Genomic DNA, 12,109 nt, shown 5'->3' with positions numbered 1-12,109 from the left:
CACCTGGGTGGCTCAGTAGTTATGCACCTGCCTTCCGCTCAGGTCATGATCCCAAAGTTCTGGGATCTAGCCCCACATTGGGCTCCTTGCCCAGCTCGAGGCCTGCTTCTCTCTCTCCCTCTCCCATTCCCCCTGTTTGTGTTCCCTCTCACTGTCTGTCTCTCTTTCAAATAAAAAAAAAAAAGAGAGCGAGAACAGCAGAATAAAATGGGTGTCTCAGTAGTTCCCCAGCAATAACAGTGCAAAATTCTGTAAAGAAAATTTGATACCTTGCTAAGGATAGAGAACCAGCATATTCCAAAAGGCTATATGTGGCAGACAATGTTACCAACAATAGCCAATTGTCCTCACTTTATTCCTTGAAAACTGAACTTTAATTTTTTTCACATGGAAATATACATTCTCCCAAGGATGAATCATGATTGATCCAGGACAGTGAAGGTAATCCTATTCCCCTTTTCCTGTTACCCGTTTTTCCAGCAACCCTTGCAGCTCTGAGTTACAAGGTGACACAATACTGGATAACAGGAGTTAAGGTATTTACTAGGGGAGAACAGATATGGAAAAATTTGTGATATTTTATTTTTCTGCATATTATCTCCTGAATATAGCAGCCCCTTGGGCCTGAAGGTGCATACCAGCACATTCTGTTGTCAGGACTGTTCCAGTTCTAGTAGTGGACACCGGTCTATTAAAAGGTGGGCATGGGTACAGATTAAAAGAGAATTATTTTATTTAAAAGCAATTGCTTACGGTGAACTGAATTCATCAACTAGCTGAAGAGTGGACACCAATCAGGACTCCCTCTACTCTCTTTCCTCTTTCCCTTCCTAACCAACGGAGCCACTCAGGTGCCCCATGATGGATTTCATCACAGAATTTCTAATAGCAGCAGAGGCGTCTAGGTGGCTCCACTGGTTAAGCGTCTGCCTTCAGCTCAGGTCTCGATATCAGGCTCAGGTCATGATCTCAGGGTGCTGGGATCAAGCCCTGCACCAGGTTCCCATTCAGCGGGGAATCTGCTTGGGATTCTCTTTTCCTCTGCCCCTACCCTGCTCTGCTCTCTCTCTCAAATTAAAAAAAAAAAAAAAATTTCTAATAGCAGCAGTATGTGAATATGAAGGATGGTTCAACAAAAATTATATTTTAGTTAAGGGCTTACAAATGATGAAAAGAAATGAGAGCTCTTTTTTTTTTTTAAGATTTTATTTATTTATTTGACAGACAGAGATCACAAGTAGATGGAGAGGCAGGCAGAGAGAGAGAGAGAGGGAAGCAGGCTCCCTGCTGAGCAGAGAGCCTGATGCGGGACTCGATCCCAGGACCCTGAGATCATGACCTGAGCTGAAGGCAGCGGCTTAACCCACTGAGCCACCCAGGCGCCCCGAAATGAGAGCTCTTATTTAGGGTTTCTTCTATGTCACCTTCAACACAGTTAGGTCCTACATTTATATAATAGTACATGTAAATAAATTTGTCTCATTCTGCCTTCCATTTTAGGTTCCACCTCCATCCTCATTGCTATCTATAAAAAAGATTGCTAGGAATGAGACTGAGATTGCATTTAATCTATAGATCAAATTAAAGATCAAATGAAAATAGGAGTCTATTTCTCCACTTATTTTTTATTTCTCCACTTATTTTTTATATTTCTCCACTTATTTTTTATTTCTTTCATCATAGTTTTTTTCATTTTCGGCATACAGGGTATACACATATTCTGTGAGATTTATTTTTAAGTACTTTAATTTGGGGCATGCTAATAAATTTCTATTTCAAATTCAATTTGTTCATTGCTGGAATATAAAAATGATTTAACTTTATATACTGATTGTGTATCCTACAACCATGCTAAATTCATTTAAGAGGTCTAGGAGCTTTTTTCTAGACTCTTTGAGGTTTTCTATCTAAATAGTTGTGTTGTCTCCAACAGAACAGCTGTATTTCTTCCTTTCTGATTTGTGTGTCTTTGTCTTTCTCTTGCTTTATTGCACTAGTTAGGACTTCCAATATAACGGTGAAAAATGGTGGTCTGAGGACATCTTCACTTTGTTGCCAATCTTAGAGGTAAAGCATTATCTCAACACTAAGTATAATGTAAGCTCTAGTATTGTTTTTTTTTTTTTTTTGGACCGTTAATAAAGAACATTCCCTTCTGCTCTTAAATTGCTGAGAATTATTTTCTTCATGAATAAATGCTGAATTTTGTCAAGTGCTTCTTTCGCATCTATCAAAATGATCATATAATTCTTTACTCTCTTCTGGTGAATTACAGTAACTAATTTTCAAATAATGAACTTAAAATTTATCTTAAGGTGCCTGTATCTCAGTTCAGTGGCCAACTCTTGATTTTGGCTCAGGTCATGATCTCAGGTTTCTGGAATTGAGCCCTGCACTGGGCTCCCCACTCAGTGGGGTGTCTGCTTGAGGATTTTTTTTTCCCTCTCCCTTTGCCCCCCAACCCCAATTATGTTCTCTCTCTCTCAAATAAATCTTTTAAAAAATTATTTTGTATTCCCAAAATGAACAACCCATTTAGACAGGATATATTATCCTTTTTATATCGCTAGATTCAATTTTTCATTTCGATGTTGAAGATTTTTATTTTTAGTCCATGAGAAATACTAGTCTGCAGTTTTTTTTCTTGTAAGGTCTCTGTTGGTTTTGGTACCAGGGTAAGGGTGGTCTCATAACATGAGTTGGCAAGTGTTCAGCTCACAAGTGTTCTTCTACTTACTGGGAAAGTTTATATACAATTGTTATGATTTCTTCCTTAGTTGTTTGCTATTTCACTTGTGAAATCATCTGGGTGTTTAGTTTCCTTTTTAGAAAGTCTTTTCATTTAAGGTATAATTAAGGGTGCCTGGGTGGCTCAGTCAGTCACGCATCTGTCTGCCTTTGGCTCAGGTCATGATCCCAAGGGTTGTGGGATGGAGCCCTGCATCAGGCTCCCTGCTAAGCAGGGAGTCTGCCTTTCCCTCTCCTGCTCCCCCTGCTTGTGCTCACTCTCTCTCTCTGTCAAATAAATAAATAAAATCTTAAAAAAAAAAAAAAAAGGTCTAGTTGACATACGGCCTTATATAGGTTTCAGGTGTACAATATTATGATTCAATATTTGAGTACATTGTGAAAGGATCACCAAGTAAGTCTAGTTAACATCTATCACCTTACATAGTTACAATAATTTTTTTATTGTGTGAAAACTTTTAAGATGTACTATCTTAGCAACTTTCACACATGCAATACAATATTGTTAACTATAGTCACCATGCTGTACATTACATCCCTAGGGCTTAAGTTTAAACCATAAGTTTGTACCTTTTGACTACCTTCACCTATTTCTCTCATCCTCTACCCAACCCCCTGCCTCTAGTGACCATCAGTCTGTTGGCTTTATCAATGAGCTTGGTATCTTAGGGTGACATTTGTTTTATTTTTTTAGATTACACATAAAAGAGAAATTATATAGTACTTCTCTTTCTCTGACTTATTTCACTTAGCATAATGCCCTCAAGGTCCATCCATGTTGTCACATATGGCAAGATTTCATCCTTTCTTATGACTGAATAATATCCCATTGTTATGTATGTATGTATGTGCACGTGCATGCACACACACAGGTTTTCTTTACATATTCATCTATCAATGGGACACTTAGGTTGTATCCATATCTTGGCTATTGTAAATAATGCTGCAACAAACATGGGGGTATATGAATCTCTCTAAATTAGTGTTTTTGTTTTCTTCAGATAAATACCAAGAAGTACGATTGTTGGATCATTTATATTTTTAATTTATTGAGGAAACTTCAACTATTTTCCATAGTGGCTCTACCAATTTACATTCCAGTCAACAATGCATAAGTGTGTTTCTTTTTCTCCCCATCCTTGCCAACACTTGTTTTTCCTTGTCTTTTCAATAATAGCCATTCTAACAGATATGAGGTGACACCTCATTGTGGCTTTGATTTGCACTTCCAGATCACTAATTGCTGAATATCACTTTACCTTTTCATGTATCTGTATGTATGTATGTCTTTTTTGGGAAAATGCCTATTCAGCTCTCCTGCCCATTTTAAAAATTGGATTGGGGGTTTTTTGCTATTGAGTTTTATCAGTTCTTTATATATTTATAAACTCCTTTATCAGGTATGTGATTTGTAAATATTTTCTCTCATTTAGGAGACTGCTTTTTTATTTTCTTGGTCTCCTTTGCTGTGCATAAGCTTTTCAGTTTTATGTAGTCCCACTTGTTTGTTTTTAATTTCCTTGCTTTTGCTTTTAGTATCATGGGTTTTTTGTTTTGTTTTGTTTTGTTTTTAAAGATTTATTTGACAGACAGAGATCACAAGTAGGCAGAGAGACAGGCAGAGAGAGAAGGGGAAGCAGGTTCTCTGCTGAACAGAGAGCCCGATGCAGGGCTCGAACCCAGGACCCTGGGATCATGACCTGAGCCAAAGGCAAAGGCTTTCACCCACTGAGCCACCCAGGTGCCCTGGTATCATGGGTTTTTAAACACAAATTCAATTTCCTTAATAAATATACGATTCAGATTATTTCTTATTGCGTAAATATTGGTAGTTTGTGAGCACTGGGTGTGGTGCAAAAAACAATGAATACTGTTACACTGAAAAGAAATTTTAAAAAATGACTATTAAAAGTTAAAAAAATACCTTTAATACATGGATGAATAAACTTTGCCAAAAGTACTATGGAAAAAAAACTATATTGGTAGTTTGTGCCCTTCAAAAAAAAAAAAAAAGTACCCATTTAACACAAGTAACCCAAGTAACACACTTACTGAAAAGACTTTCCTTTTTCCATTGAATATTCTTTCCCGCTTTGTTGTAGGTTAGTTGACCATAAAGAAATGCTTGATTCCATGCCTAGGGCAGGAAATGTTCAAAATGATCTTGGAATAACCCTTCATACCAGAACATAGAACATTATCAAAGACTTCTGGAGATGTGTTGGAAAGACTTAGAGGCCTCTCAAAGAGATAACCAAAGATGGGAAAATTTGAGCTTCACAAAGGAAATAACCACAATGGTTTGAATCATTTCAAATATGTTAAAATTGATGTGTATGTAACAGTAAAATAATCATTCACTGGGAAATGCTAAGAAACCAATTCAATAGCCTGAAAACCTAAAAAGGGAAAGAATCGATTTATTCTACTTTTCCTGTAAAAACTTTCCTCAAGGTAACCAAAGAGTTGATGACAGAAATTTTTTTTCTTTAAAAAAATATTCCAGCCAGTAAATGAAGAAGGGATATAGATAGAAATCATTTTGTAACCCCTACTGAAATGTAGCTGATAATCTCTCATGTTTTCTTAAACTGGTATGTTGGTAAAAAGGAAGACAGTTCTATTTTTAAAACAGTGGACAACTAAAGGGCAAATATCCTCCAATCTCTCCACCTTACAACCAACCCAACAGTTCTCCAACCCCATCAGAACTTCCATTCCTCTGTTCTACCAATTTTCCACTATCCCTCACCTTCCTATCTTGACTTTTCTACCTACCTGGCCTAAAATTCACAATCAATATAATTAATTCCTGCAAATTTAGACACTCTTGCCTCTCACATTATTCCTAATTAGTTCACAAAACCAACACTCTGGTTAAATCCAACTCCATCTACCCCTTCATTTCCCTCCCTTTTCCATTTACAGAGGAAAAACTTGAAGGGTTGTCTATACTTTGTAGTTCCATTTTTAAAAAATTAGTTAATTTATTTATTTTAAATATTTTATTTATTTGACAGACAGAGATCACAAGTAGGCAGAAAGGTGGGGGGGGTGGGGGGGAGGAGGAAGCAGGCTCCCTGCTGAGCATGGAGCCCCATGTGGGGCTCAATCCCAGGGTCCTGGGATTGTGACCTGAGCCGAAGGCAGAGGCTTTAACCCACTGAGCCACCCAGGCGCCCCATGTAGCTCCAATTTTCTTCTCCATTTTTCTCTTTAGCCCCATTACTCCACTGAAACTGATCTTCAGGATCACCAATGACTTTCATGTTGCTAATGTCAACATTCTTTTCTCAGTCCTCATTTTACTTTGGCCTATCAGCAGCACTGACACAGTTCTTTTTAACACACATTTTTTTCTTTCGTTTCCAGGAAATCAAACTCACCTACCCTCCCTCCAACCATTCCAACTAGCTCCTGTCAATCCTCTTCGCTGGTTCCTCCTCATTTACTAGACTTTATTGGACTGATCCAAAGACAAGTCCTTTACCTCTACCTTTTTCTATCTATCTTACCCTCTAACTGATTTCATTCAGTAATTTCACTTTAAATATCATCTATATACTGATAATACCCAAATTTATGTCTTCAGCCTAGATCTTAGATCCTTTTGAACTTCAGACTTATATATCATACTACCAACTTAGTATCTCTACTTGGATGTCTAGTGGACATCCCATGCTTCATATACTAAATTCCAAACTGAAATCTCACTATCTCCTTATGCCCCACGTCAGTTTTTCCTACTGTCTTTCCTTTCTCAGTTAATGATAACTCCATTCTTCAAGTTGCTCAGATTAAAAAATGTTTTGTTATCTTGTCACACTTACATTCCACATCAGTTCCATCAGCAAACTGTATCAGCTCTACCTTTAAATTATATCGAATACATGACTTCTCACCATTTTTACTACTCTGGTCCAGATCATCGACATCTTTTCCCTAGATTATTGTACTTATTGTATTCCTAATTGGTCTTTCTGCTTCTGGCCTTGACCCCCCACCCCAGCCTTCCTCCTATAGTTCTCTTATCAGAGCAGCCAAAGTGATCCACTTATATCGTAAACAGGTAATATCACTCCCATGATCAAAAATCTCCAACAGCTTCCCAGCTCATTCACAGTGAAAGCCAAAATCATAATATGGCCCATAAGATTCAACCTGATCTGCCCCCTTCCCTCCACTTACCTTCTCTCATTTCTCACTAGTCTTCATTTCATTTGCTCTTTTTCAGCCACACCAATCTCTTTGCTATAACAGACATGTTCCCACCTCAAGACTTTTTTTTTAAATTTTTTTATAAACATATAATGTATTTATATCCCCAGGGGTACAGGTCTGTGAATCGCCAGGTTTACACACTTCACAGCACTCACCATAGCACATACCCTCCCCAATGTCCATAACCCCACCCCCCCTTCTCTCCCCTCCTCCCCCCAGCAACCCTCTGTTTGTTTTGTGAGATTAAGAGTCACTTATGGTTTGTCCCACCTCAAGACTTTTTAAACTGTTGTGCACGCTGCCTAGATTATATGCATAAATAGCCTCCTCAATTATATGCATGAATAGCCCCTTTACTTCCTTCAAATCTTTATTATTACCTTTTCAGGATGCCTTCCCTGGCTACTCCATCTAAAACCCTAATTCCCTTCTCAAATGCTGTATGTTCTTCTGTTTTAGTTTTTCTCTTAATATTTTTCACTGCTGAATATATGTTATATTTAACTCACCTCATTTATTATCTGGACCACGACAATATAAGTACCATGACAGCAGAGTGTTTCTCTTTTGTTCAGCGCTATACCTGAAGCATCTAGAACTGTTCCTGTCACACAGATAGCAGTCAATAAATGGTGTGTTGATGAATAAATGAATACCTGAAGAATCTAGAAAATAAATTTGAAAACAGAATACTGCTTTAGAAAAACATTTTGGGAAATACATAATTCACACACACACAAAAAGAATTTTAAAATGCTTGATCAGTAGTAACCAAACAACTGCAAATTAAGAAAATTTTATATCTGTGAAGTTAGCAAAAATTACTAATAGCAGATAACCATTGTTATCAGGGTATATGGATATAGGCAATCTTATACTAGGCCAATAATAGTGTAAATTATTTGAACCTTACAGGAGAATAACTGGATAGACTTAGGGAATCTTTAATAAACACATACATATTACCCAATCAGTTACACTTCTAGGAACCTTTTCCCTCCCCCCCCCACAAATTAGAAAAGCGCATTATAACATATGACAACTAATTGCTGATAAACACGTTGTTCATAATGGCAAGAAACTGGATAAAACAAATTACCCATCAACAGGGGTAAATGTATTAAAATGTATACCATGAAAAACTTTAAAATGACGACATAAATTTAAATGGAAAGATACGGTGTATTGTTAAATGACAAAGGTAGGTTACAGAACTGTATGTATAGTGTAATAACAATTTCCAAGCTATTATGCACATATGTGTTAATAAATGAATGGTGTGTATGTATTCACAGAGGGGGTAAAGATGGTATGTAAATTTTGACAGTTGCTGGCAGAATTCGGAATGATTTTTATTTTCTTTGAGCTTTTCTATATTTTGTGATTTGGGGCGGGCAGTCGGGGGCATGGGGCAAGAAGTTAGTAGGCACATAAAACAACGTGGCTAATACACAAAAATAAAATTTAAGATAAATAAATACTAAAAGTGTTGGGGCTATTGGTAGCTCTCATAAAAACGTATTTCCAATTACCATAAACCAAAGAAATGAAGCCCTGGTACAAAAAGCCGCACAAATCTACACACACAGCCGTGCTCTACCTTTCCTCCACGGAGCTTCTCAAGCACTCACGATCCCATATCACGAACGTTCGCATCCACGTTCATAATGAAACAGAAGGAAAAGCACGTCCCCCAAATCCGCTCACACACGGTCTCACGGCCACACTCAGTCGCAAACAAATGTCTGGCAAACAGTCACATCTACACTCCCAGTCCTTCACGGGCCCCTCCCACCGCCTCGGGGAAACAGCCGCACCCGCACAGCCCCGCCGGCATCCTCCTCCAGTACCACAGGCAGCGGGTCCGCAGGCCCCTACTCCCAACCAGCACAAAGGGTCCCCGACTCAGAGCTCGCGGCCTCCCGGAGACTCACCAGCGAACCCGCGGAGACAAGGCACAGTTCCACACCTCAGTGCCGCCCAAGTGGCACCGCCGGTGCGGACCGAGTCTGTGGCGCCTCTAAGGTCAGCGCCGGCGGCGCCTGAGGGCAGCACGAGCTTCGGTCCGTTAGACGCCGGCGAACCCTTCCCACAGGCCCCCGCGGCTCACGGGGGAGGGGGGGGCGGGTCGGCTTCCCTGCCCGTGAGTAGCGGGAATAATCTACCGCTGCGTTTAAGGACGTCCAGATCTGCCGAGGAGGTTCAGCTGAGTTTTGCTGCAGCTGCTTCGCTTGAGCCGGGCACTCCACTCGGAGCCCGGGAGTGCAACTTGGTGCTGAGAAGAATCTGAAAGGGTTCACAACTTTAGGATACGAACTACATTTCCCAGAGGTCTTCACGGCCAAGTCAATTTTCTGCGAAAAGTCTCTTGCTCCTTATGGTTGGCTGGGTCTCCTGTTCCCGGGGTTATGGTGCATGATCCGCGAAGGAAGCGCCGCTGAATCGGTGTAGTTCCGTCTGGTCCAGGCCCCTCCCGGACTTCAGTGGGGTGAAGGTGGGCGAAAACATTAGGGGCCCGTGGAGGGACTAGACGGGCCAGCTTGAGCCTCAAGCTTCTGGCGGCAGTCAGAAAAGAGAGGAGTGGCGTTGTGTGACCGTGTGTGGGAGATATCGGCCGTGGAACTTGGGGTAGGGTGTCTGCGGGGTCGAGAGACTCTGAGATCCAGTGACTTTGGGGGTCATGCGAATTCGCGACCATCTGTGTGACCATGGTCGCGTTGTATGTTCTTGTGACCGTTTGATTCCGATCCTGCGTTTTTTTCAGAGACAGTGTCCTTGTGTTATTCTTTGTGTGTTTCTGCGTTTCTGACTGGCCCCTGTTACAATATTGAAACTTAAAGGTTATCAATAAACCACAGTCACCAAGATAGTAAATGGGAGGAATTTTAGAGCTTTGTGGATCCATATTACTGAAACACCCATGCTTTTTAATTCTGTGTTACTCCATATTCAGTGTGTGTTACATGGACAAAGGTGATACTGGTAATTTAGAAAGATACTGTTGAAGAGGGCAAAGACATTGAGCCATCAAATGGAAAGGTCATGTCGAGAGTGGAAAGTCTACGGGGGAAAGTAGAGAAATAACCAGGAGCAAAAACCTAAAAATCTAACAAAGCAGGCTATATGTCACTTCTGCTTCAGAGATCTCACTCTTTTTTTCAGCATTTCATGTGCGTTTGGCTCTGACTCCAGAAAAATTAAAAAACTATTGACAATGAAAATTGAAGACTGCAATAATTTTGCAGTAGAGACTAAAATGGAGAAAATGTCTATGAAAACACTAACCCAGTGTTTTTCTGCTATGGTATGTTGACAAAGAACAAAATGCTGCAGACTACAGCATGCTAAATATCAGGACCTTGTGGTTGTTGAAGGTATCAGAGAGGATTCTGACTCATAAGCTTACCATGAAGCTATATAAAGGCCACATGACTATGTTGCCTCCAGGATGCAGTAGAAGATAGTCTTCTTTTCACTAGGCAATACAGGGCATTTTTTCATAGTGTGAATATCTAAGAAGGGACAAGAGACTCCCAGTCAAACACTACATAAGACAGAACAAGTCCTCCAAATAAGTTTTGCTTGTCTTTTGTCTCTACCAATAGTAATTTTTTTTTTGTCTACTGTAAGAATTATTTTTCCTTATCATTTTATTAAGAGATGATAAAAGAACAATTAATTGTTCTATGTCCGTCCAGCTTTCTGATTTTTTATGCTTGTAGATTTGTTTATTTCTCCTTTGACTACTGTTAACTTTGCTTTACATATTTTGAAGCTCTCTTATTGGATGATATATATTTTGAGTTGTAACTTTTCTTATGGATTGATCCAACAGGCTCTTATAGAATTTTCTCTTTATAATAATTGCTTTTTTGTCTGGTCTATATTGATATTACTATAGTTTCACCATCCTTCTTTTGGTTAGTGCATGGTTTATCTCTTTCTACCCTTTTGCTTTTAACCTGTTTTATTTTTTAAAGTGCGTATGTTATTAAACAGCATTATTTTAAAAATAATGACAATCTTACTCTTTAGTTTGACATATTTAGTGAATTTACATTTAATGTAGTTGGGTTTTGGTCTACCACTTTAGAATTTATTTACGTTTTGGCCTCGCTTTTTTTAAATTTTAATTTTTTACTTGAGATAATTCTAGATTTGCATACAGTTGGAAGAAATAATCCAGAAATCCCATGTGCCCTTTATCCAGTTTCTCCCAATGACAACATCTCCCAAAACTATATATAATATTATATATAATATCACAACCTGGATATTGACATTGACACAGTCAAGATTTAAAATATTTTCATCATTACAAAGATATTTCATGTGTCCTTTTATAGCCACCCCTACGTCATTTCTGCCCCCAGCTTCCTCTTCAAGGCCGGGCAACCCTAATCTGTTCTCTCATCTCTGTAATTTTACCTTTCAAGAATCTTAAATAAATGGAATGATAAAATATGTAATATAGGCATTGGTTTTTCATGCAGCTTAATTCCCTGGAGATTCAGATATGTTACATGTGTAAGTAATTCATTCCTTTTTATTACTGAGTAGAATGTACTACACTTTCTTTAGTCAATCAGTCACTGAAGAACATGAGTTGTTTGAAACTTTTGGCCGTTATAACTAAAGCTGCGGTACACATTTGTGTAAAGTTTTTTGTGTGAACTAGATTTTCATTTCTTTTAGGTGAAGACCTCGGAAAGGTTTTAGAAGGAATTTGTCAATTTATACCAAAAAACAGAAATGGAAAAAAAAAAAACTCCTGAGATTTTGATTGCAATTGTGTTGAAAATACAGATGAATTTGGGAAGAATTGACATCTTTAAAATGGTGAATCTTGTGACCCATGAACACAGTATATATCTCCATTTAGATCCTCTTTCATTTCTCTCAGGAATATTGTGTAGTTTTTGAAGGTAGTGAAATCTTTTGTAAGAATTATCCCCAAATATTTCAGATTTTTTGATGCTATTGTAAATGGCATTTCTAAAAATTTTAATTTCCAATTGTTCCTTGCCAGCATATAGAAATACAATTGATTTTTGTACGTTGATCTTGTAGCCTGTTACTTTGCTAAGGTCACTTAGTGTTTCTACTACAATTTTGGAGGTTCCATTGGATTTTCTACATA

At 38.6% G+C, this 12,109-nt stretch overlaps 2 protein-coding genes across 5 annotated transcripts in view; one reads left to right on the top strand and one right to left on the bottom strand.

The window, feature by feature from the left end:
- ZNF569 (zinc finger protein 569) overlaps positions 1-12,109 on the bottom strand; it is a 141,277-nt gene that overhangs the window by 39,418 nt on the left and 89,750 nt on the right. For 3 of the 4 annotated variants that reach the window (XR_004380791.1, XM_032842062.1, XM_032842063.1), the window contains one exon: positions 7,479-7,634. Coding sequence is in view for 2 of the 4 variants with exons in the window: in XM_032842062.1 (XP_032697953.1) it covers positions 7,479-7,634 (156 nt within the window). In the remaining 2 variants the exon portion in view is untranslated. Of the gene's footprint in view, positions 1-7,478; positions 7,635-8,903; positions 9,043-12,109 lie in introns of those variants that run through there. The other variant, XM_032842064.1, reaches the window with a different exon arrangement.
- ZNF570 (zinc finger protein 570) overlaps positions 9,095-12,109 on the top strand; it is a 38,327-nt gene continuing 35,312 nt past the window's right edge. The window contains exon 1 of the mRNA XM_032842106.1: positions 9,095-9,597. The gene's annotated coding sequence lies outside the window, so the exon portion shown is untranslated. The remainder of the gene's footprint in view (positions 9,598-12,109) is intronic.

This window comes from Lontra canadensis, unplaced genomic scaffold (assembly GCF_010015895.1).
Source record: "Lontra canadensis isolate GAN:19392208 unplaced genomic scaffold, GSC_riverotter_1.0 scaffold125, whole genome shotgun sequence".
In the NCBI taxonomy this organism is placed as follows: domain Eukaryota; kingdom Metazoa; phylum Chordata; class Mammalia; order Carnivora; family Mustelidae; genus Lontra; species Lontra canadensis.
This window is presented reverse-complemented; position numbering and strand designations above follow the sequence as displayed.